This window comes from Trachypithecus francoisi, unplaced genomic scaffold, assembly GCF_009764315.1.
Source record: "Trachypithecus francoisi isolate TF-2019V2 unplaced genomic scaffold, Tfra_2.0 Lachesis_group1, whole genome shotgun sequence".
NCBI lineage: Eukaryota > Metazoa > Chordata > Mammalia > Primates > Cercopithecidae > Trachypithecus > Trachypithecus francoisi.
Window position 1 is genome coordinate 26,007,258 of NW_022681454.1, and position 27,533 is coordinate 26,034,790.

At 34.7% G+C, this 27,533-nt stretch overlaps 1 protein-coding gene across 1 annotated transcript in view; it reads left to right on the plus strand.

Moving 5' to 3' along the window:
* TBC1D19 (TBC1 domain family member 19) overlaps window positions 1-27,533 on the plus strand; it is a 177,186-nt gene that overhangs the window by 62,704 nt on the left and 86,949 nt on the right. Inside the window, exons 8-11 of the mRNA XM_033213934.1 lie at window positions 9,743-9,853; window positions 16,438-16,510; window positions 22,260-22,298; window positions 23,912-24,024. Of these exons, the coding sequence (XP_033069825.1) occupies window positions 9,743-9,853; window positions 16,438-16,510; window positions 22,260-22,298; window positions 23,912-24,024 (336 nt within the window). The remainder of the gene's footprint in view (window positions 1-9,742; window positions 9,854-16,437; window positions 16,511-22,259; window positions 22,299-23,911; window positions 24,025-27,533) is intronic.

Below are 27,533 nucleotides of genomic sequence, written 5' to 3' on the forward strand. Positions count from 1 at the left end.
ATCACTTGGACTCGGGAAGGGGAACATCACACACTGGGGCCTATCATGGGGAGGGGGGAGGAGGGAGGGATTGCATTGGGGAGTTATACATGATATAAACGTCATGCACATGTACCCTAGAACTTAAAGTATAATAAAAAAAAAAAAGTATAAAAAAAAAAAAAAGAAACTCACTCAAAACCACACAACTACATGGAAACTGAACAACTTGCTTCTGAATGACTACTGGGTAAATAACGAAATGAAGGCATATATAAAGATGTTCTTTGAAACCAATGAGAACAAAGACACAATGTACCAGAATCTCTGGGACACATTTAAAGCAGTTTGTAGAGAGAAATTTATAGCACTAAGTGACCACAAGAGAAAGCCAAACTAAGCTTCATAAGTGAAGGAGAAATAAAATCCTTTGTAGACAAGCAAATGCTGAGAGATTTTGTCACCACCAGGCCTGCCTTACAAGAGCTCCTGAAGGAAGCACTAAATATGGAAAGGAACAACCGGAACAACAAGAGAAAGCAGGAAAGATCTAAAATCGACATCCTAACATCACAATTAAAAGAACTAGAGAAGCAAGAGCAAACACATTCAAAAGCTAGCAGAAGGCAAGAAATAACTAAGATCAGAGCAGAACTGAAGGAGATAGAGACACAAAAACCCTTCAAAAAAATCAATGAATGCAGGAGCTGATTTTTTGAAAAGATCAACAAAATCGATAGACCACTAGCAAGACTAATAAAGAAGAAAAGAGAGAAGAATCAAATAGACGCAATAAAAAAAGATAAAGGGGATATCACCACCATTCCCACAGAAATACAAACTACCATCAGAAAATACTGTAAACACCTCTACACAAACTAGAAAATCTAGAAGAAATGGATAAATTCCTGGACACTTACACTCTTCCAAGACTAAACCAGGAAGAAGTTGAATCGCTGAATAGACCAATAAGAGGCTCTGAAATTGAGGCAATAATTAATAGCCTACCAACCAATAAAAAGTCCAGGACCAGACGGATTCACAGCCGAATTCTACCAGAGGTACAAAGAGGAGCTGGTACCATTCCTTCAGAAACTATTCCAGTCAATAGAAAAAGAGGGAATCCTCCCTAGCTCATTTTATGAGGCCAACATCATCCTGATACCAAAGCCTGGCAGAGACACAACAAAAAAAAGAGAATTTTAGACCAATATCTCTGATGAACATTGTTGCGAAAATCCTCAATAAAATACTGGCAAAGCGAATCCAGGAGCACATCAAAAAGCTTATCCACCAAGATCAAGTTGGTTTCATCCCTGCAATGCAAGACTGGTTCAACATATGCAAATCAATATACATAATCCATCACATAAACAGAATCAAAGACAAAAACCACATGATTACCTCAATAGATGCAGAAAAGGCCTTCAACAAAATTCAACAGCCCTTCATGCTAAAAACTCTCAGTAAACTAGGTATTGATGGAAGATATCTCAAAATAATAAGAGCTATTTATGACAAACCCACAGTCAGTATCATTCTGAATGGGCAAAAACTGGAAACACTCCGTTTGAAAACTGGCACAAGAGAGGGATGCCCTCTCTCATCACTGCTATTCAACATAGTGTTGGAAGTTCTGGCCTGGGCAATCAGGCAAGAGAAAGAAATAAAGGATATTCAGTTAGGAAAAGAGGAAGTGAAACTGTCCCTGTTTGCAGATGACCCAATTGTATATTTAGAAAACCCCATTGTCTCAGCCCAAAATCTCCTTAATCTGATAAGCAACTTCAGCAAAGTCTCAGGATACAAAATCAATGTGCAAAAATCACAAGCATTCTTATACACCAACAGACAAACAGAGCCAAATCATGAATGAACTCCCATTCACAATTGCTTCAAAGAGAATAAAGTACCTAGGAACACAACTTACAAGGGATGTGAAAGACCTCTTCAAGGAGAACTACAAACCACTGTTCAGTGAAATAAGAGGACACAAACAAATGGAAGAACATACCGTGCTCATGGATAGGAAGAATCAATATCGTGAAAATCGCCATACTCTCCAAGGTAATTTATAGATTCAGTGCCGTCCCCATCAAGCTACTAATGACTTTCTTCATAGAATTGGAAAAAACGACTTTAAAGTCCATATGGAACTAAAAAAGAGCCCGCATTGCCAAGACAACCATAAGTCAAAAGAACAAAGCTGGAGACATCATGCTTCTTAACTTCAAACTATACTACAAGACTGCAGTAACCAAAACAGCATGGTATTGGTACCAAAACAGAGATATAGACCAATGGAACAGAACAGAGACCTCAGAAATAACACCACGCATCTATAACCATCTGATCTTTGACAAGCCTGACAAAAACAAGAAATGGGGAAAGGATTCCCTATTTAATAAATGGTGCTGGGAAAACTGGCTGGCCATATGTAGAAAGCTGAAACTGGATCCCTTCCTCCCTTCCTTACACCTTCTGTAAAAATTAATTCAAGATGGATTAAAGACTTAAATGTTAGACCTAAAACCATAAAAACTGTAGAAGAAAACCTGGGTAATACCATTCAGGACATAAGCATGGGCAAGGACTTCATGACTAAAACACCAAAGACAATGGCAAAAAAAGCCAAAATAGACAAATGGGATCTAATTAAACTAAAGAGCTTCTGCCTAGCAAAAGAAACTACCATCAGAGTGAACAGGCAACCTACAGAATGGGAGAAAATTTTTGCAATCTTCTCATCTGACAAAGGGCTAATATCCAGAACCTACAAAGAACTCAAACAAATTTACAAGAAAAAAACAAATAACCCCATCAAAAAGTAGACAAAAGATACGAACAGACACTTCTCAAAAGAAGACATTTATACAGCCAACAGACACATGAAAAAATGCTCATCATCACTCGCCGTCAGAGAAATGCAGATCAAAACCACAATGAGATACCATCTCACACCAGTTAGAGTGGCGATCATTAAAAAGTCATGAAGCAACAGGTGCTGGAGAGGATGTGGAGAAATAGGAACACTTTTACACTGTTGGTGGGAGTATAAACTAAACCATTGTGGAAGACAGTGTGGTGATTCCTCAAGGATCTAGAACTAGAAATACAATTTGCTCCAGTGATTCCATTACTGGGTATATACCCAAAGGATTATAAATCATGCTGCTATAAAGACACATGCACACGTATGTTTATTGTGGCACTATGCACAATAGCAAAGACTTGGAATCAACCCAAATGTCCATCAGTGACAGACTGGATTAAGAAAATGTGGCACATATACACCATGGAATACTATGCAGCCATAGAAAAGGATGAGATCATGCCCTTTGCAGGGGCATGGATGAAACTGGAAACCATCATTCTGAGCAAACTATCGCAAGAACAGAAAACCAAACACCACATGTCCTCACTCATAGGTGGGAACTGAACAATGAGAACACTTGGACACAGGGTGGGGATCACCACACACTGGGGCCTGTCATGGGGTAGGAGGACGGGGGAGGGATAGCATTAGGAGAAATACCTAATGTAAATGACGCAATAATGGGTGCAGCAAACCAACACAGCACATGTATACTTATGTAACAAACCTGCACATTGTGCACATGTACCCTAGAACTTAAAGTATAATTAAAAAAAAAACAATAAAAGTAAAGTAATGAAAAAAAAAGTAGTGACTGTATATCACATAGCCTGTTGCCTTGCACATATACATACTCAGGAAATCTTTTTCTTTTTTATTCCCCTCCCTGTTCTAGTAGTCCAGAAGACATCATGAGTGTCTGAATTAAGAGAACTACACTGGAAATGGAAAGAATTTGACAGATTTGAAGGAAATTTTAAGGATGATTTGAGAACTGATCTGATATGGGGTCTATGAGAAAAAGAAAAGATAATGATCACCTTCAAGTATCTAGGTTGCGTAATTGGCTAGAAGTTACTTGAGGTGAGATAGAGGATACAGGAGGCGGAACAGGGCTGTTAGTGAACGTGATAAGCTTAGTTAAGTTTCAGAGGCATATCAAATATTCAAGTGGAACTCTTCAGTAGACGCTTGGAACTCATTATTTTAATTCACACATGTTTGATTTCACTCTTTCTCTTGGACTTTACACGTAATCCTATTAGGTTTACCTTTGAAATATATCTAGAATACATCCTGTTTTTGTCACCACCACTGCTACATCCAAGCTTCCCAACTGGTCTTCCTACTTCTACCTTTGCCCACCTAGAATCTTTTCTTAGCACAGCTTCTGGAGGAAGGCCTTTAAATGCAATTCAGAATAAGCCACTCTTCTGCTATCCAGTGGCTTCCCATCTCATTCTACTTATTAAATAAAAGCCAAAGTCATGACAGTGACCTAAAATACCCCATTTGATTTGATATCCCATTACCTGTCTGAGTTCATCTCCGGTTCCTGTCCTGATTGGTCTTACTCCAGCTACTTTAGCCTCCTTTCTTACCCCTGGCTTCCTCCCAGCTGAGTGTCTTTGCTCTTTGTTTTATCTGCTGGCAAAGATTTTTCCCTAAATGTCTACCTGCATGCTCCCTCACTACTCATGTCTTTGCTTAAATATCACCTTCTCAGTAAAAGTTTCCCTAGCTCTTCTGCTTGGAACTCCTTATACCCTTCCAGCTTTGTTTTTCTCCATAGCATCTGTCATGTGTATAACATACTATTGATTTATTTTGCTTATTGCTTGCCCTTTTCCATTACAAAGGAAGATCCACAGGGGCAAGATCTTTTCATTCGGCTTTGTTCCCTGCTTCAACAGTCACATCAGGGTCAAATAATTGACAACACTCACAAGGCTTCTCAGGGTACACCCACATGTGGCTTTCTTTCAGCAAGAGAAAGAATGAACCTGCAAACACAAAGAGATCCACATTTCCAACTGAGCTCTCAGGGCCCTTTCAGGATACATGTGAGACACCTTGGTCTAGAGAGCCAAGACAGAAGTTTTTTGAGGGGTTGTTTCTGCAACTGATTATATCAGATGCAATTTGCCAATCTACATTTTCAGTAAACCATGTAAATAAACACATGTGGAATGCCTCCAGGTTAGTTTTGGTCATTAAATAGCATATTACAACTGACTAGTTAGTACATGTCACTGCATCTTGGCCAAGGGTCACTACCAGACTTCCAGGTATTCCTGGAGAGTAGCATAACACTACCACAAGTCAGCTGTAAGTTAATCCTGTCCTTGACTGCACTGTCCCCAAGTAGAACAGTGCTTAACACAATCTGCTCAATAAATATTTACTGAATGAATGAATAAATGAATCAATGAATGAATGTTTCGCATTTTATCTCTTTATGTTTGCTATTTATTTTTATCTCTTTACATCTGCTAAAGTAAAACTTGGTTAGAAATTATTTTAGAACTTTTGGAATTATAAACAGTTTACTTTTAATGTTAGACAGTTTAGTAAAAAACTGCCTTTATGATGATGGCTTTATTTCTCTTAGCCTACTAAAAGTTTCTCCCAAACACTTCCCTTTTCTAGCACTTAAAAGCTGAAACTTTATGTAATTTTTATATGGTTATTCTTAACTATGTTTTCTATTAATAGCTCATAACATTCTGTTTTTTTGAGGACAGTTCCTTAATTGATCCTTTTATTACTCATGCTCAGATCTTTTTGAAATTCACAAATATTATAAGTAATTATTTCCTTAATTACAGTTTCTACATGTCTAATATTTTTATTTTTCTGTTATTCATGTATTTACAGTATCTTCTCCATTTTCTATCTTTTATGTTTGTCAGTTTCCCTTGTAGTATGATTCCTTATTTATGTAATTAGGCTAAAATTGTACTGTTGGGTAATTAGGCTAAAATTATAGATTCTTTGTTACTTTTTTTTATCTTTTAAAACAAATACTATTGATATTTTTAGTTTCAATACAGTGTTTGCAATTTTAGGAAACTTTTTTGGTATTATAGCACATATTTTATCAGCTGTTAGCTATCAGTTCATTAATGTCTTCCTCAAATATGATAACGTTTCTGTCATCATAATCTCCTCCACTAGATTCTTAATGGTTTTTTTCTCTCTCAAGAGTTTTACTTAAAAACATTTTTTAAAATTATTATGATTGTTTCTTGAAAATTGCATGTTGTTAGAAAAATAAGAAAGCATATGTAACTATACATAAGAATAAAATTTGAAATAAAATAACATACAATGTTATTTCATAGCTATAACTACTATACTTTTAAAATAATATTGTGAACATTTTTCATGTCATTACCCATATTAATTGAGGCATATCATACTGTATTTTATTGTATGAATTAAACATACTTTATTTAAATAATTCCTTCTGATGGGTTGTTTCATATTTTTCTAATCTAAGCAGTACTTCACTAACATTATTTCTGTACGATCCTAGCAAACATATTTATTTTCCTTAGAATCATATTCTATATTTATTACTTATAGAAGTAAGATTCCTACTTTAAATGATATATCAGTATCTAAGTTGGCTTTTATCTGCTTTTTTTTTTTTTTATTTTTGAGATGGAGTCTTGCTCTGTTGTCCAGGCTGGAATGCAGTGGCACGATCTTGGTTCACTGCAGTCTTCCCCTCCCGGGTTCAAGCAATTCTGCTGCCTCAGCCTCCCGAGTAGCTGGGACTACAGGTGCACACTGCCACGCCCAGCTAATTTTTTGTATTTTAGCAGAGATGGGATCTCACCATTGTTGCCCAGGCTGGTTGTGAGCTCCTGAGCTCAGGCAATCTACCCACCTTGGCCTCCCACAGTGCTGGGAGTACAGGCATGAGCCACTGCGCCTGGCCACTTATTTTGGGAAATTCTATAAATGACCTTTTTTTTTTTTTTTTTTTTTTTGAGACGGCGTCTCGCTCTGTTGCCCAGGCTGGAGTGCAGTGGCTGGATCTCAGCTGACTGCAAGCTCCACCTCCCGAGTTTACGCCATTCTCCTGCCTCAGCCTCCCGAATAGCTGGGTCTACAGGCGCCCGCCACCTCGCCCGGCTAGTTTTTTGCATTTTTAGTAGAGACAGGGTTTCACCGTGTTAGCCAAGATGGTCTCGATCTCCTGACCTCGTGATCCGCCCGTCTCGGCCTCCCAAAGTGCTGGGATTACATGCTTGAGCCACCACGCCCGGCCTATAAATGACCTTTTTTTAAGCTCTGCTTTTCAATTTTTTTTCCTTATGAGTTTGGTTTAGAGGATATGCCCTGCAATCTTTGTTACTATTATTATTTATTTATTTTTATTTTACTTTAAGTTCTGAAGTACATGTGTAGAATGTGCAGTTTTGTTACATAGATATACACGTGCCATAGTGGTTTGCTACACCCATCAACCCGTCACCTGCATTAGGTGTTTGTCGTAATGCTGTCCCTCCCCTTGCCTCTTACCCACTGACGGGCCCTGGTGTGTGATGTTTTCCTCCCTGTGTCCACGTGTTCTCATTGTTCAACTCTCACTTATGAGTGAGAACATGCAGTATTTGGTTTTCTGTTCTTGTGACAGTTTGCTGAGAATAATGGTTTCCAGCTTTATCCATGTCCCTGCAAAGGATGTGAACTCATCCTTTTTTATGGCTATGTAGTATTCCATGGCATATGTGTGCCACGTTTTCTTCATCCAGTCTATCATTGATGAACATTTGGGTTGGTTCCAAGTCTTTGCTATTGTGAATAGTGCCTCAGTAAACATACATGTGCATGTATCTTTATAGTATGATTTATAATCCTTTGGGTATATACCCAGTAATGGAATGGCTGGGTCAGAGGGTATTTCTAGTTCTAGATCCTTGAGGAATCGCCACAATGTCTTCCACAATGGTTAAACTAGTTTACACTCCCACCAACAGTGTAAAAGCGTTCTGTTTCTCCACATCCTCTCCAGCATCTGTTGTTTCCTGACTTTTTAATGATCACCATTCTAACTGCTATGAGATGGTATCTCATTGTGGTTTTGATTTGTATTTCTCTAATGACCAGTGATCATCAGCATTTTTTCATATGTTTGTTGACTGCATAAATGTCTTCTTTTGAGAAGTGTCTGTTCATATCCTTTGCCCACTTTTTGATGGGGTTATTTGTTTTTTTCTTGTAAACATGTTTAAGTTCTTTGTAGATTCTGGATATTAGTCCTTTGTCAGATGCATAGATTGCAAAATTTTCTCCCATTCTGTAAGTTGTCTGTTCACTCTGACGATAGTTTATTTTGCTGTGCAAAAGCTCTTTAGTTTAATTAGGTCCCATTTGTCAATTTTGGCTTTTTTTGCCATTGCTTTTTTTGCTTTTGGTGTTTTAGACATGAAGTCTTTGCCCATGCCTATGTCCTGAATGGTATTACCCAGGTTTTCTTCTAGGATTCTTATAGTTTTAGGTCTAACGTTTAAGTCTTTAATCCGTCTTGAGTTTATTTTTGTATAAGGTGTAAGGAAGAGGTCCGGTTTAAGTTTTCTGCATATGGCTAGCCAGTTTTCCCAGCACCATTTATTAAATAGGGAATCTTTTCCCCATTGCTTGTTTGTATCAAGTTTGTGAAAGATCAGATGGTTGTAGATGTGTGGTGTTTTTTCTGTGGCCTCTGTTCTGTTCCATTGGTCTATATATATATCTGTTTTGGTACCAGTACCATGCTGTTTTGGTTACTGTAGTCTTGTAGTATAGTTTGAAGTTAGGAAGCATGATACCTCCAGCTTTGTTATTTTTCCTTAGGATTGTCTTGATTATGCAGGCTCTTTTTTGGTTCCATATGAAGTTTAAAGTAGTTTTTTTCTGATTCCATGAAGAAAGTCAGTGGTAGCTTTGGGGATAGCATTGAATCTATAAATTACTTTGGGCAGTATGGCCGTTTTCATGATATTGATTCTTCCTATCCATGAGCATGAATGTTTTTCCATTTGTTGTGTCCTCTCTTATTTCCTTGAGCAGTGGTTTGTAGTTCTCCTTAAAGAGGTCCTTCACATCCCTTGTAAGTTGGATTCCTAGGTATTTTATTCTCTTAGTAGCAATTGTGAATGGGAATTCAATTATTTGGCTCTCTGTCTGTTACTGGTGTAAGGAATGCTTGTGATTTTTGCACATTGAGTTTATATCCTCAGACTTTGCTGAAGTTGCTTATCAGCTTAAGGAGATTTTGGGCTGAGACAATGGGGTTTTCTAAATATACAATCATGTCATCTGCAAACAGACAATTTGACTTCCACTCTTCCTACTTGAATACCCTTCATTTCTTTCTCTTGCCTGATTGCCCTAGCCAGAACTTCCAATATTATGTTGAATAGGAGTGGTGAGAGAGATGCCCTGCAATCTTACTTCATCATCTTTCTACAAATATTGTCAATATCTGTTTTTAAATGTGTTAGAATTGATTCTAAAATTTTTCCTGATAAATATTACAATCAAGCAAGATTTCTTTCTTGTCACCTTCTCTGGTAAAGTGTTATAATCAAGCAATTTTTATTTTTTCTAACCACCAAAAAGTTTTTATTTTTAACTAAATTCTTAACTTCGTAGAGTTTTATATTGTAGATCATTTATTGGAATATTAAAACTATCCTAATCAAAGTATATTTATGGCATTATATTTTAACATTTTAATATGCTTTTATAGTATTTTAGAATGTAATTAAAGTATGTGCATCACCCAAATAGTAATTAGTTTTGTGGTGATACACAAAGAATATCCCTGCTAATTTTGTAAGTGTAAACATCCTATAAAGAAACTAACCAATTTTGTTGGATTTGTTTTTAAAGGTATTAATTAATCTTCGCAACCCAAATTATGAAAACGGTGATTCTCTTAGTTTCAGGACTCATTTGGGTTTAATTCAAGTTCCACTGAAAGTAAAAGACATCCCTGAATTGGTAAGTATAGAAACTTAAGAATAAATTAACATCATTTAGAAGATAATTCGAAAAATGTTTTTATACAGCATGTATGTAAAGCAATAGGGTAATCTACTCATTAAACAAATTAATAAAGTGACATTTATTCTTTTATTGCAAATATGTATATAGAGAGAGCAAGCTGCTTTGCTAATAGGACTAAAAATGAGTTTGTATTGACCTATAAATGCTTTTGCTTATTTTGTATTTTAATAAGTAGCATAGATTTATGAGACACCTTGTTGGGATTCAGTTGCCCGGTGGATGGTTATAAAACTAATTGAGATAAATTGTGAGTTTTATAAAATTATTTTTAAGAAAGTACACTTTATTTAATTTCACAAACTTTTGTGGAGCTTATAACAAGATGAGGCACTTAGGGAGATGGAGAACATAAGAATTAATTAGAGAGTGGCTTTGCTCTGGAGACCATAATATTCTTGTGAGGAAGCTCATTTTAAAATGAAAAGTAGGGAGATTTCCTGATGGTGGAATTAAGAAATTGGCATAGAAATATAAATATTGTCTTTGGTGAAACTAGGAAGCCACTTATAACTCTGGTCATTAATGTATTAAGATAGAGCACTGATGATAAATGACTTAAACAGGGGAAAAGAATATCAAACCTAAATGTCCCTAGAAGATAGAAAGTATGAATGAGATTAAAGTATATTTATGGCATTATAGTTTTTCCCAATCATCCGTTTATTATCTTTCAGCTCCAAATTCTCCTTTTTGCTCTGCTTTATCATGCTGGAGCTGGACCCTATAAACATTTCCCCTTTGCCAGCAGGCCTGATGTTAGGCTTTGTCAGTAGAAGGTTCTAGAGGGACACTGCAAGGCCATAGAAGGAGGAAGGGGCTTCCATTTCTAGCTCCTGTGTGTAGGAGTCAGCAGATTGGGATGCAGGAGGCTCAATAACACTTACCTTAGTAGTCCTCAATAGTCCAGCTCTAACCTGCCCCTTGACAAGTTTTTCCACCACCCCAGTCTGCGTTTGTGTGGCAGCTACACTACCTCTCTACAGAGGTATGAATCTCAGCCTTCAGCGCCAGGAGACCCTTTTCTAAGTTCTTAGTTTCTTTTTTGTTTACTTTCCTTTAACCTAGAAGTCATAGTTGCTTTCTGCATTTGCTTCTTCTGTTTTTCCCTGTTCACATTTGTGGTATGACCCTTTCCTGACTAGACACTGACTGATGCAAGAAGCAAGATGATTTTCTCCATAGAACCTTAGAAATGTTCAAGAATTGGAGGTACCACATGTCACAGAAAACCATGGTGAGCCACAGGGCTGAAAATGGAGATTGTGTGAAAGTCTGGATCAGGAGAAGTTAGTCCCCCAGATTTCCATCACCATGCATACTCAGATGACTCCTCCTCCCCCACAGAAGACCAGAGGTATATTCACTAGAGATCCACATGCAGAAAGACTGTGCACTCGGAGACCTCAGACATAGAGCAGGACAGGAATGAGCTATTGAAAACAGCGATTAAGTGCAAGTCTGCTGAATGGTGAGACTAATACTCTCATTCTTACCACCACTACCCTACCTTCCCCACCCTCCACCTTCTTTTTCCTCACCCTCAACCAACTCTAGAATGCCAGAGAAAAGACTAACAGGGATTCAGAGAACCCTTACAAAAAAGAGATTGGCTAAACACATATTAAATTGCCTCACAATGAAGCCTACTGCATTCTGTGCCTGACCCTTGCCGACAGAGCTTCCAATCAGTTTTTTATTACCTCGTTTCTAAATAGGAATGACCAACCTAGAAACCCCAGACTTTTGAATTCTTCCAGTATGAGAGACAGGACCAAACTAAAGCAAAACCAAACAGCAACAACAATAACAAAACCCAAATAGCCAAATTAGGGAATGACTACTAATAGGCATTTCAGGTTCTGATTTACATTCATACTCACAGGATATAATAGATGATAACCTGGTACCAGGTTCACTTAAATTTGTGAGTGAAACAGGACAGAAAACAGCATGACAGTATACTAGCATGCCATTAGCAGGTTCATCATCACGGAGAGTCCTTATAGCCATGCAAATGTTACTTCCCAACCCTCACAATGAAGGTATGCAACTGGAAATGACAAGTCACATAGGCACAACATAGGGAAGTCTCATACACCATAGGAATAATTTCTTGTAATGCACATAAGCATAGCTTCTAAGCCCTCCCAAGAGACACCACACAGGTGGCGAAGGCCTGTGTTTTCCAGTCAGTTTTTGTACTCTACTCACAGTTTTCCATTTCAGTTGTCGTTTACCAGTCAAAGATCATGTTTTCAGTAAATAACATTGCTTAGCAATATAGTGGGGGCGTTTCTCTTAGAATTTTTTTTTTGTGTGTGTGATTCAGTACATTTTCAGGGCAACAGTGATGGGAGAAGGTAAACACAATGTCATCTTCAAATGGACATGTTAACCATTTATTCCCAAAAGGAGACTTTAATGAAACCGTTAATATTCTCAGTAAGATAAGATATTACTTGAAACAAGAACAGAATTTCATTAATGCAAGAAAACACTTGAGAATGAAAAGGAGGTTTTTGGATTAAGAATATAGTATGCCAAAAAATACATATCGATAGATGAGTTGAAAACAAAGCTGAGGAAATCTTTATCAGAAGATGAAGCAAAAAACCAAAGAAATGAAAAATAGGAGCAAAAAGATTTCTTAAATTACAAGATCAATCTACAAAGATTAACATCTGACCAAAAGGAGTTCCAGAAAAGGGAAACAGAGGGAACATAATTAAGTTTATAAGAATTTAAGAAAGATGTGAATCTCCAGTGAAAAGGCTTACCAAGTATCCAGTGGCATGAATGAAAGAAGATCCACACCAAGACACTTGAAAACGAGAAAACTGAAATGTTTTTATAAAAGAAAAGCAGAGTATATACAGTGTCAGGAATCAGAGTGGCATCTTACTCTCAGCAACAACACTGGAAGCCAGAAGACTTTGAAGTAATGTCTTTAAAAACCTGAGTGATTTCAAGCCTGGAGTTCTGTATGTAACCAACAGTCAATCAAATGTTAAGATGGAGTAAACATTTTCTGATGTACTGATCTAAAATATTTACTGTTATTTAGGGAGCTCTTGGTAGAAGTACTTCAAACAAGGTCATAAACAAGAAGCAAAATATGGGACCCAGAAAACAGGATCCCAACCAAAGAGAAGGAGAATTTCCAGAAATGATAGTGAAGAGAAGTTCCAGGACAAAGGCTGTACAACTGGACTGAAACACAACAATCCTAGGTTGGAGCAGGAGGTTGGAAGGTTCCAGGAGGGATGCCTGCAAGAAAAACACCAAAAGTGCAGATGATCTCACAGGCTTGACTACATGCGAAATTATATTAAGGAGGGTCTTTTCAGAGTTGTTATGGGTTTAGGAAAAAGAGGTAAATGATTAGAGAAAAGTGTATAAGTGAAAAATCAGTTTAATTATGAACAGTGTGGAAAAAAAGTATAAGAATGAAAACATTGATAAGTACAACATGCCTCACCAGTGAAATATTTACATAGTAACAATAATGCAAAACTCTCAATATGGATTTAATTAAGAATTAATGATGACTGAAGGGTGGAAATAGAATGTGCATGAGCTAAAATCCTCATTTTCCATATAAAATCAATAGATGATATCTGAAACTGCCACATGTAGAGGCAGTTTCATGTGAAGATTAGGTGATGACACTCTGAAGCCAGCCAACTTGAAGGAGTTTGCTAGGTAAAAAAGCAGGGAAAGGATAATTTAGACAAAATTTCAGCTTATGTGTGAAGGAGACTACTGTGTATTCTATCTGAAGAGACCCTAAACTGATGCGAATGCATTCTTAGCTATTGGAGAACCAAAAGCTTGTGGCTAATTTTCAAGAAATTGTGGCTATATGATTAAGAGTGTAGTTAGTCCTTTTATTCCTCAGTCATTATGGATGGTTGTCCCTGCCTTGCCTATATCATGTAGCCTGGCAATATAATGATTCTGACTCCAGGATGCCTGGTTTATCTGTGACCCTAGTCTGCCTGTACAAGTATTGAACTTGGTGAGGCTCAGTGAGTCCTGTGATCCTATAATGGATAGCCCTTAAACCTAATTACAATGTTACGTAGACACATACATATTAAACAGAAATTCCTTATAACTGAGATTTATTAATTTTAAAGTGTAGTTGTGACAAATTCCTATTTACTAATTTGGTTATGTGGAGGCAGCTGGTTAGGACTAGAGCTAAGTAGTGGGGTTCAATATTTATTGAACCCCTTTGCTATGTCAGGCCCTGTGCCAGGTAGTGAAGCAGAGTGCAAATGTGTATAAGAGACCGTGCTTGTCTTCCAAGAGCTGCAGGCTAGTGGAGAGGTGGGCAGTAAAAATACAATTTTAATATGATGTGATTATGTGCTTGGTTGATAAAGGTTAATATATATGCATAGAAAGTTGCTTATATCAGCCTGGAATATCAAGGGAGGCTTCTCTGAAGATAAGTTACCTGGGGTGAGTTTTGAAGGAAATCTGAGATTAGGGTCCATGTCTGCTGACACTGAGTTAAAAATAGTCCAGGGCAATGAAGTAGGAAATGGATGTTCAGAGTTCTGTTTATGCTTTTTAACATGTCCTAGCCTAAGTAAAACTCTCCATTTTAATTACAGAACCTAATATTAAAGCATTTATTGGGTGTAAGTCCCTTTTGTAGTATGAAGATTAAGGTATTAAAAAAAAGAAATACAAATGATTTCAGTTACAGAAGAGTACCTTAAAATAAATGGAAAACAATGGTTGAAAATGGAAGAATAACAAATTTTTACCTCTTCAGTCATTACAAATTGGTAACATAAGATGCAGTACTTTTTTTTTTTTTTGCAGTTGCAAGATTTAATAGAGTGAAAGCAGAGCTGTCATACAATGGGAGGGGACCCAAAAGGGGTTGCCCACTCCCAGCTCGAATGCCTGGGTTTATCTCCCGATCATTTTCCCTCCCCCTGTGCTCTCATGCGATATATGACTTGACAATACTTTACCTCCTGCTTTTAGCCTAAGTTGTATTTTAGTGAGCCCTCTTTACTACCGGATTGGTCGGGTGTGAGCTGAGTTACAAGCCCTGTGTTTAAAGGTGGGTGCATTCACCTTCTCAGCTGGGCTTAGGAATTCTTAGTCGGCCTAGGAAATCCAGCTAGTCTTGTCTCTCAGTCCCCCCTCTCAACAGGAAAACCCGAGTGCTAATGGGGAGGTTGACCGATGACCGCTCTAACTGCTTCCTGCTGAATTGGGGCATAGTGGGGTCATGTAGTTGAGATTTCCTCGGGAGGGGTGCCTTCGATGTCATTAACGTCAGAGCATGGGCTAGCAGGCTGGTCCTGGGGTCCGCGGTAGATTTTAGTCATGGACAAGATGTAGTACTTTTTAAAGTGTAGATAAAGTTTAAAAATCGAAATATAGTAGTAGTTATTTAAAATCTATACAAAAATGAAATGTGTATATGTGTATGTTAGGCTGAATAACTGTCTTGTAAAGGACATTAATAAATCACTAACTTAAGTAATAATAGATAACTAGTAAGGATTAAAACTAATTCAATTTTTTAAAGGACAAGGAAGTATGGGTTTAGCAATTAGAATAGTAACAAAATACTGAGGCAAATATTAATAGAAATATTTAATTACTTAGAGCATAAAAATGTGAATAATGTGAGGTTTTTATGTATTTAAAAAATACCAGACAAACATTATTATTTTCCCTAGACATTACTAGATAAGTAGAGGAAGTCTGGAGAATAAATCTGATTTATCTTTATTTTAGCAGAGCACTTGATGGTCCAATTGTACTTAAAAATTAATTTAAGTTGTTTTGGATATTTGCAGTGTTTAGTTGATTAAGATCTGAGTGAGGTACAGTACCATAGAAAGCACAAATACAGGATCATAGTGGTAATTTTAGACAATGATTTTAGAAGATAAAATTGGTAAGTGATACGCATACTGAGTGTTTGTTTGTGTGTGTGTGTGTTTCAGGAAAGGTTTAAAGTTAGTTTTTTACTGAAAGGATAATTATCATTCCTTATCTTACTGAATAGTCTGTTACCTAAAAAGGCAAAATCAAGAACTGTTTTTGGAAAACAGTTATTTTAAACAATGGCAGCACTCGTTGGTCAAAAGGCAAGAAGTAAAACTTTTATTAGGTAGGAAAAATTAGGAGAAAGAAAAATGTTGCTAATGGCTCTCCATTTGGATAAATATTATATGTTTGTGTCTTTCCCATTGTATATTTATATTTCCTAAATGCTTATATCTTTTCTATTCGTGATTATTTAATATGAAAATAATAAACATTATATAGTAATCACTGGTTATTCTGTTCCTTAATTTTGGACGAATGCATTATTATTTAGATGCTTAATATGTCCTTTTCTTTTTTAGGTATTTGAATAAAGCAAAACCTCATTTCACATTGTGATTTTTATTTAAGCTAATGTTTAGGCAAAGGTGATCTTTTAACAATGTGCAGTAAAGTCTGAGATCTATGTCAATTCTACATATGTTATTTTTCAGAAAGAATGCTTTGTGGAACTTGGCTTAAATATAGGACAACTGGGTATAGATGATTCTACACAAGTGCCTCCTGGTTGGTATTTTTCCAGTTAATTCAATTAATGATAAATGAGAGTGAGCCTAAGGTTTATATTGCTATTTCCAAGTTAATTTAGCAGGTTTTTTTTATATCTGAAAACTAAGCGTGCTTTTGCCTCTCCTTGGCTACTGTTATATATTGAATAGAATCCTGTATGTTGTAAGTATTAGAGTTCAACTAAATTTTGTCTTTTTATTTGATCTTTAAAATGATTTTGAAAAGTCATATATAAGTTATTTTTGTTGTCAGAATTTTATTTGATCTTTAAAATGATTTTGAAAAGTCATATATAAGTTATTTTTGTTGTCAGAATTTTATTTGATCTTTAAAATGATTTTGAAAAGACATATATGTTATTTTTGTTGTCAGAATCTTTAGTGGCAACATCATTTCCTGGCCAACAGTATCTGTTTTTACTTTTGTATCACCAAGTTAAGTGAACACTGACGTCTACCTTGAGTCATCTTAGGCTTTAAAAATAGTATCTTTTAAACCTTAATAATCCAAGCAGTTTTCCTAACTTTTCCCTTTTTGTGCATAAATTCAGTGTATATTTTATTAAATACTACATTGGTATTTAGCTATAATAAAAGCGAAGTAAAAATTTACTTAAAGTATGGGAGCCTTGTATTGTAGTGGAAATAATACTAGATAGGGGTTAGGAGACTATTCTGGTCTTTCCTCTGCCACTGGCTAACTGTGTAATTTGCACAAGTCACTATACATCTTTGGACTTGTTTCTTCCTCTATAAAATAAGTTGGCTCTTACTACTATTATAATAGCAATATTACATAATTATTACTATTATTATTACTACATAATCAGAAATAACCATTGAGCACATACTATATGTTGCATCTATATTGTCTCATTTTAACCTCTCAGCAACTCTGTAAGGTATCTATTTTCATTTTAAATACTTTATTAATGTATAATGCACATAGAGGAATACATATATAATAAGAGGACAGCTTAATGAATTTTTACAAATTGAATACACCTATTAAAATACCCAGAACACTAAACAGAAGCCCTCCTCCTACCCTCTTTTCAATCTTTAATCCCCATTACAAAGATAACTACCATTCTGATTTCTGGCAGCACAGATTAGTTTTTCAAATTCTTGAACTTCATATGAATAAAAGCATACAGTATGTCTCTGTGATGTTTGACTTCTTTTGTTCAAATTATGTTTGTGACATTTGGCCATATTGTTACATGTGTTTATAGATCATTTGCTTCCCAGTGTTCCACTGGATGCATATACCACACATTTATTGATCTATTCTACGGTTGGTAAAAATTTGGGAAGTTTCAAGTTTGGGGATAGTACAAATAAGGCTACTATTATCATTCTAGTATGTGTTTTTTGGTGAACGTATCTATATTCTGCTGTGGAGTATATACCTGGGAGTGTATTTGCTAGGTCCTAGAAATATTCATTCATTCATTCATGCATATTGATATTTGTATATGTTCATTTTTAGTAAATAACTGCCAGTGAGTTTTCAAAAGTGTTAGTACCAGTTTACACTTCCACCAACAATGTATGAGAGTCGTAGTTTTGCTGTATGTCCTCACTGATGCTTGGTGTATTTCATCTTTGTCTTAGTCAGTCTGGCAGTGTATAGTGGTATTGCAATATGGTTTTAATTTTCTTATATAATGTGATGTAGGATTATTATCTTCATTTTAAAGTTGAAGATGTGGAGATGTTAAGTAACTTGCTCCAGGTCACAAAACTAGTAAGTGGTAGAGCCAGGATTCAAAACTAAGTAGTCTGTCTCCAAAGTCTGCTACACTGTGCTGCCTCCCTCCTGCCACCTTTGGCAGCCTTTTCTTATTTTATAAGAAGATGTAAAATATCTTATAAAATAAAATACCTTGTACTTTTATTCATGGCAAATGATAGTCATATAAGAAAAGGAAAGGAAGTAGTAACACAGCCTTGAATTATATTTTTATTTTTTACTTTTGAATAATCTTTAAGAGTTATTTAAAATTATTCTAAATCTCATAGTATCTGTGCTTTAGAAGACTTAACATACTGTATTTTTAAATTTATAGTATAACAAATGTGTTTGAGACCCTGCTGAGGGCCAGGGGTTGGTAAATACAGAGTTTTACGTAGAATACATAGACATAAGACATAATCTCTGCTTTTAGGGGAAAAAATAGTGGTAAGTGACAGATAAGATACAGTGTGGTATTTGCTGTTATTACCTTTAAAGGGCTATTGGAGCATAGAACATCTAAGCCTGCTTGAAGCTGACGATCTCTTATTTTATATTTTAGTCTGTGTCTTTTGCTTTAAGTTGGAAATGTAATGCTAATGTTGGAAAATGTTGCTATACTTGTGTTTGGCTAGAGGCAAGTTTTTTATATTCAGAATTAAATTTAAGTGTGGCTTAAGGGAATTGTGTTCTTACACATCTTTAAAACCTCTGTTACCTCTGCTTTATCATTACTGTTATTCAATTATTATATTTGAAATGCATTTCTTACTTACAAGCTTTTATATATAAGTAGGGAGAAAAAGTCCTTACAATTATACTATAGAATCCTTATTTGACAATAATAATAAAAAAAAAAAAACAGTCATAGCCATTATTTCTACAAACTCATGAACATGCATTGCATTTATTTTTAATACACACACACACATTTACTATGGAAACCATTTATAAGACTGATATTAACAGAGTGAGCAAGATCAGCATTCTCTCATAAGCCTTTATGATAAAGGAGGTCCTATGTTGATATTATTGTCTGAGTTTACGTAATAATGAATCTTATTAGACGAGGGTTCTACTAAATAGACAATTTCTTTCTAAAAGAAAAAAACATACTCAGTTAGTGCAGTATTTCCTGAAGCATTATACTAAGGAGCACTCATAAGATGCCCTGTGAAAAGGAGAATCTTGTTGTCAAATAAGGTTTGAGAAGGGCTGAATTGTATACCTTCTTAAGATGTACAGTGTATGTTACTATCTTAAAGACTGTGAGAAGTCTTCACTAAACTATTAGCTTAGCATCTTCCAAGATCGTTTTAACAGACGTATTTTTCCTGAGCAAGATCTATTAATATAGATGCATCTGTTAACATAATGGTCCTCAGGGCACTCTGAAAAACACAGAATTAGAGTATAAGTTGGAGATTCTGGTTCTGACTTTTTAGGTTTATTATTCTTAGGACAGAAAATAGCATTTAAAAAGCTGAATTATTGTATTTCACATAATTGAATAGTTAAATTTTTTAAGAAGTCTGATTATTGTTATTTCATACTACTTTGGGTAATAAAGCACTATTACCATCTAGTAATATCATCTGCTTTTATTAGAAAATGAGAATTGGCTGGCAACTTATTTTTACTTGATTATTCGACTGTTCTTTATTCATTCAGTGAAAATTACAAATATAAAACATTTCTTGGCACATTATAAGAAGAAAATCTTGAACTGTATAAACTACATTGATTGAAATGAACATAAAGAATTATAATTTGAATCCTAAGAGAAATTTTAACTTAATCCTTAGTCAAGGAGGATGAAAAAAATCGAGTTGTTACGGGCCAGTTTTGTGATGTGCTTATCAAGATAACTGAGAAGAACCAGTTATGGGGTTCTCTGTGAAAACTATCTCCAGTGTCTGTAATATACTGTTTGTTATTTTTTGAAAGTTTACTGAGCTAAGCCCCACTATAGTATGCTGCAGTATTACATCTGCCGTTTCATGCTATTACAGTGTTCACTGAAGCATTGTCTTCTTTGGCCACTAAGTCTCAGAAATCATAGCTGATTAAAATGAAACTGTATTGTTACTATATACATATATACATATGTTACTATATACATATATATATGATTATGTTAGGGATCCCAGACACTTTCCTTAGTCATTGTATAATTATGTTAGGGATCCCAGACACTTTCCTTAGTCACTGTATAATCTGTTCAACTAATTACTTCCTAATTACTTCAGAAGTACTAGGACTACAATAAACTAAAAGAATAAGGCATTCTGGCTCAAATACTCTAGTGAAAAAACAGCTTTATGGATTATTTTTTAAAACTAAAAAATTATGTAATACTGAAACTGTACCACACTTACATTAATCTTTCTTTGATTAAGGGAATTCTTCTGATTTTTCCTTAGTGTTGCAATTTTATATTTCAAAACTAGAGTTTTCAAGTACTGCAGATAATAGAAAAATGACTGCTAATTTTTAAATAACTTCTATAGAAGTACAACATACATACTGGATAGCACACAAATCATGTCTATACAGATCAGTGAATTTTTACAAAGTGAACACACTTGCGTAACCTCCAGCTAGACCAAGAAACAGAATATTACCAGCACCTCAGAAGCCCCCTTAGGCACACATCCAGATTCTGTCACGCTCATGAGTAAAAACTATTCTGCCTTCTGGCATCACAGATTAGTTTTGCTTATTTTTGTACTTTATAGAAATGAAATCATATATACTCTTTTGTGTTTGGCTTCTTTTGCTTTTCCTTATAATAATCAAGGTGTTGTAGAGAACTATACATCATTCATTCTCATTGCTGTATTATAATCTATTGTATGAATATGCCACTATCTAGTATACTGCTGATGGTAATTTGAATTGTTTACATTTTCAGTTATTATCAATGGTGGTGCTGTGAATATTCTTATACACATCTCTTGGTGCACATATATATGCATTAGGGTTTATAACTGAGAGTGGATTGCTAATTATTGTGGGATATGCACATCTGTTTAGTGTTAGTAGATATTGCTGGACAGTTTTTCACAGTGTTTGTGCCAAGTTCTACTCCCACTAGCTTTGTATGAGAAATTGATTTGCTCCACATCTCTTACATTTAGAATTGTCAGTCTTTTTCATTTTAGCTATTGTGGCGGTTGTGTGTTTCATAGTGTTTTTAATTGCATTTCCCTGAAGACCAATGTGGTTGAGCAACTTTTCATGTGTTTATTGGTCCTTCAGGTCACTTCTTTTGTGAAGAGCCTCTATTTAAGTCTTTTTGTCTGTTTGTGTCTGAGAGTCATCTATCTTTGTCTACCAGGAGTTCTTTATATATTCTGAATAGGAGTCTTTTGCCAGATATATGTACAGCAAATATATTCTTCCACTTTGTTACTGACATTTTCTCTCTCTTAACAGTGTTTTTTGATGAACAGAAGTTTTTTTTTTTTTTTTTAATGTAATATAGTCTAGTTCATGAATCTTTTTCCATTATGATTGGTACTTAAAAAAATCTCATCATAGAATCTTTTGAAATGACATTTGTAGAGTGAGATTTTTCCTATATAGTAGTAAGGCTTTTATTAGATATACTTTTATTAGATAGCCAATGGTAGATTGGAGTGGAAGTAGGATTTTGTAAATGAAGCTGTCATTAAGTTTTGTTTTTCTTTTAGAAGAAACTAAAAGATGAATGAATAGGAACATTTTTGTATTGTAAGGAGATGTTTTAACAAAGGGAAAATTCATCAATTTTTTGTTTGATTAAATGCTCATAAGTGTGTTTTAATTTTAAACAAAAAATTGTTTAGCTTTAAACAATTTAAAAAAAACATTTTTACATATAAGATATTCTTGTAGTTTTCTATAGAGCCATCTGGCTTTAAAAATCATGAAACGTATCAATACCAGAAAGATGTATCTAATGTTGTTCCAAATGTGGTTGATCATACTTGTGTCTAATAATTTTATTTTCTTTTAACATTTTTAGAACTTTTTGAAAATGAGCATGTACGTATTGGGCAAAAAGGTAAGCTTTTAATTATAAAAGTTATTATTTCTGAAAAGTGAGACAGTCCCAGGTAAATGTCTGCCTCAAATAACCTCCAACGGAAATTTAATCTCAGAAAAGCAAAAAATCTAAAGGGGGTAATAGTTAACCATGTAGATTATATAATGAGAATCTTTATAAGTAGAGAAAATGCATCATTTTGGCTTTATCAATAAATGTCAGAGAAAGAAGTACACAGCTGGTTCACTAAAAAGGAAATGCAGACACATATTCCTCAGGGATGTTAGCTTAATCCATTCGGCAGTAGAATTTCATTTTAAAATCAAAGAGGCAGGTTCTGTCTTTGATGCACCCACACACCTCTCATTAGAGTTAATGGGAATATGCTTCCGCATTAGGAGAAAATATAACTGTAATGGTTCCCAGTGACCATTCACAGTGGTGTGGCTTCATAACCAAAGTGGCTGTTAGTATTCTGGGGAATAATTTTTCCCTGTCTTTTGAAGATTCTTTTCCTTGTTTTTATAAATCCTTTTTTGTCTTTGAAATATGAAGTACAGATTGGTCTTTGTGTCAGAATGAACCTTCTATGGCAACTATATTGTCATGTACCAAATCCCTAGTTCAATTTTAAAAAATTGTATTTATTTAGAATTTATTTGTATGATTTGACACTTTTATTAAGAGCAATTGCAAATTAAAGTGTTTCATCTCTTTTTTATTTCATGATTTCTTTGTTTCTTCTGCTCATGTCATTTTCATTTAATATAAGATTATTTTTTCCATATCCTTTTAAGAAGAAAATATAAGATAACAATACTGGTTAGATAAACATTAGCAGTTGCTTTGATATGTCTTTTTTTGGTTTTGCTTCATTTTGTTTTTTTTGGACCTTTATTTCCAGACTGAATAGCTGACATTTTTATTAAAGAAAATAAAAATTAAAATGAAAGCAAAAGATAACATATTGATTGTGTGAACTTGGCTGCTTAAGAGTAATTTGATCCTTCTTACACGGTTATGAGATCTTTGTTTCTACGTCTTTTAAAATTCCTGTTTTCTGTTGATTTTCACAAATAACTAAGAAGTCATTTAATAGAATAGATAGCTATCATTCTTATATACTGTAATTCTTAGCCATGAAACTTCCTGTACCATACTATTTCCAAATATTAGAACATTCATGAGGTAGTAGAATATACATAAGAAATTTGGGGTTTCTGTAGCTATGAATTTACTTGATAATGGAATCTAAAAATTATTTCATATATGTACATACATGCAGACACACACACACACACACACACACACACACAATACTAGTTTCAGATCCATGGAGCTATAGTTAAATCAAAGTGATCTCAAAGTCCTTATTAAGTCCCTCCTTATCCAGAGTGGGTAAGAGATGAAAGAGCTTAAGGCTTGCAACTGGGGCGGAGGTGGGGGGATGGGGCCTGCAAATAGGGCTGTATTGAAATCCAGAGAATAAGTTTTAAAAGGTAAAGATACGGTGTAATTATGTTAGATAGAAAGACTGAATGTCAGCTTCCCAAAAGATTTATAGTTGAAGATTTCAGTGATGTTTCTTACATTCTGAGTTTTCTAAGGAGATTTTCATATACTTTTGATAGTTCTAGCAGAACAAGATAGTGCTGCTGCTCAACAGTACATCAGACAAGGAAGTCCCACGGCACTGAGAGCTGAATTGTGGGGTCTCATTTTGAATATTTCCAGCCAACCTGAGGTAAGAAGAAAAAAAGGGTGGGTCAGATTTTAGCTTTGGGGTATTTATTTTTCAAAGACCAGTTATTCAAAATAGAAAAAAACTTTTGTTTCTTAATCTATTATTAACCCCCTTTTGAAATTTTCAAAATCACTATAGTTTGAGGTTCTAAAATAAGATTTAACATATAATTTAATCATTGTCTGCTTAATATACAAGTTTTTGTTATTAATAATTAATGAAATGGTGTGATCTTACATATACAACAAAACAGTAAGTAAAATTTTGAGGAGTGGAGGCTGACAATTTAGATCCATGATGTGTGGTAGAATAAGGATGTTAGACTACAGAGAAATAAAGGCAACTCAAGTTAAGTAAATGAATTCTTTGTCCCTATAGTTACCTTTGAAATATGCACTATTTTTATGGTTCTAGAAATCGACAGATTAAGTGGGAATGTTATTTTTTTATATGTAAGAACATTTTATTTTAGGAAATATGAATATGAAAAGATGGGTAATAGATTAAATAAAGCAAAATTATATAAGACATTGATTCTTGAAATATTCTTAGTGGGGATTTTTTGTTTGTTTTTTGCTTAAGCCCATTAATCATAGAAGTTATCCATTTAAAAGATTTTAATGAATAGCACACTAATAGTTTTCTAGCTTGGTGGTTAAAAAGATGCATCTTGGAATCATACAGACCTGGTTTCAACTTCTAGCTCCCCCAGCTTACTGGAAATATATCATTGAGCAAGTTCTTATATTTCTTCAAATCTCAGTTAACCCACACTTAAATATAGGTAATAATATTTATATCACATAATTGTTGTCAGAATTAAATGAAATAATGTACATGTACTTTTAACATAGTGCCTGGAACATAAATGGTCACTATTAATAAAAGTAATCATAAGAGTTACATATTACATATAATTATGTTATAAATTAATTATAATTAATAATGATGATTTTAAAGAAAATCAAATGTTATTAATACTATTATAAAAACTACACCTCTAACTCTTACAAACTATGTATATGTGCATGTGTGTATACTGTGTTTTAAATCTCCCTCTGAACAGCTCTGTCAAAAATCACTTGCTTCCTTTTTGTAACAATAAAGCTTGTAATTTATTTCAGAGCAGTTTTAGATAAATGATATTGCTAACCTTTTATAGTGACACTTTAGAGAATATAGGGTATAAAATAGATTTGAGTATATATTGGGCGTTTTTTGTGAGTGTATCAATTCTTACAGAAGAAGATACAACTCTTGTCCTGATCTAACTTTGTAGATGCGCTGCCAACTTAACTGTATAGAAATTGGATTAACAAATTCTGTCTCTTTGCAGCGGAATCACTGCCATTTCTAAAACAAATTTAGAATATTTCCAGAAGTATCATCCTAATAACCCCACATAATAATAAAATAATAATCCCAGGTAATCATTATTTTTTACAGTGTTTAAATGTCGTTTTTACTACTTGTAGATGTTTTCTTGTAAAAAGAAAAAAAATTTTTAAGGTGATTTTTACCCTTGAATTTTGGAGCTAATAGCCATCTGAATTTTCTAATAGTGACAAGTCTATTCAATATCTGTAAATAGAAATTAATATTTTCAGAAAAGCAACCCTGAGTTTTTGATTAAAGCATCTTTTATCACTTACAGTTAATTTCAGCTATAAAAGTGTGACCCCAGTGAACTATAGTAGTTCCAAAATAATTATTGTAGGTGGTGCGTTAGAGAGACAGAAAGAGAGAAGGAAAAAGAATACTACTTCTTGTTAAGAATACCTTATTGAAATTTTTTGTTGAATCACTTTTCAATCAAATAAAATAAGCTGCACATGTAATTGTAGTCATAGTTGAGGAGTTAGACATAAGTGGAGGATTTTACATTTCACAAACATAAAGCTATTCTTTAAAATCTATTTCAATACAAAGACTTTGAATATAATACTTGTGGTTCCTAGTAAATTCTTTTCATACTTTGAATAGAATATTATCTAACTTTCATTTTTTTAAGAAAATCTGTGTTAGGTTTAAAAAGATTGCTTTTGTATGTTTCCTTTTCTACACATTTCTAGGTATGTGTCAAAATATCTATATTTAATAAACATTGTTCATATTTTTAAAATTTTTAAATTTCAGTTTGCTAATTAAAGACAGAAAATGTTCCTCTACTTTTGCTCTAGGTACTTGCTTACTGATAAAATAGCCAAGACTAATATTAACAAATAAGATTTTCTTTAGTGATTTCTTAGGAAAGTTCTTACAACCTTACTTTGGCCCATAATGATGCCTGACCTGCCTGGATTTTTGTGGTCAGCTCACTTAGTCTTCACAGTGTCTGTTTCTGACCTCTACTCTCTTCAATCCCTTCTCTTCAGTCTTAGCAAAATACTTCACCTCCTGATACTTAGAGAAAACAGAAGTCATCATTAGAAATTCGTTCGAATTCTTCCTGCCAAACTTGTAAACTTAATTGCATCAGCACCTGGTCCTTTCCTCATCTACTTTTATTTAAGTGGAAGAAATGTCAAGCTGGGCGTAGTGACTCAGGCCTGTAATCCCAGCATTTTGGAAGGCCGAGGCAGGTGGATCACCTGATTTTGTGAGTTCGAGGCCAACCTGGCCAACATGGAGAAACCTTGACTCTACTAAAAATACAAAAAATTAGCCAGGCATGGTAGTGCATGCCTATAATCCCAACTACGTGGGAGGCTGAGGCACGAGAATCACATGAACCCAGGAGGTGGAGGTTGCAGTGAGTGAGATCATGCCACTGCACTCCAGCCTGGGCAACATAGCAAGACTCTCTCTCCAAAGAAACAAAACAAAAGAAAAGAAATGTCTACCTCTTATACCTGTGGTCAGTATTTAACCTCATTGACTACTCCTTTATTGAAATATTCCTTTGCTTTTGTGACACAGTGCTCTTTCTGGCATTCTTCATTGGTGGAGGGTCTTCTTTGTCTTATCAGTTAGGATTCTTGAGGGTCGTTCTCTTCTTCATATATTCCTTAGCAAATACTACAAACTCCCAAAGCCTCAGTTACCAATTACCTCAAATCTATATACTTTCTTCTCAGATCTCTCTTTTCTAAACCTCAAATGCAGCTGCTTAGCACACCTAAGCACTTGTATATCTCACAAGCACCTCCAATTCAAGATGTCAACACTCTTCCTAAATTCCTTTTTCAGTACCATTGTCCATCAAGGAACCATAGCCAGAAACCTGGTGTCATCCCTAACTCCTGAATATCATATTGTATTACTCAATAATTATATTACTCAATAATTCCTTCTTGATTTAACTCCTAAACATGTTTCACTACCACTCTCATTTCAAAATACCATCATTTCTTGCCTGAAGTAAAAAAAAAAACTTTCTACCTTATCTTTCTGACTTCAGCCTTGTTCCCTATGAAATCCTTTTCTTTATTATTATTATTAATTTATTTATTTATTTTGAGACGGAGTCTTACTCTGTCATCCAGGCTGGAGTGCAATGGCGTGATCTC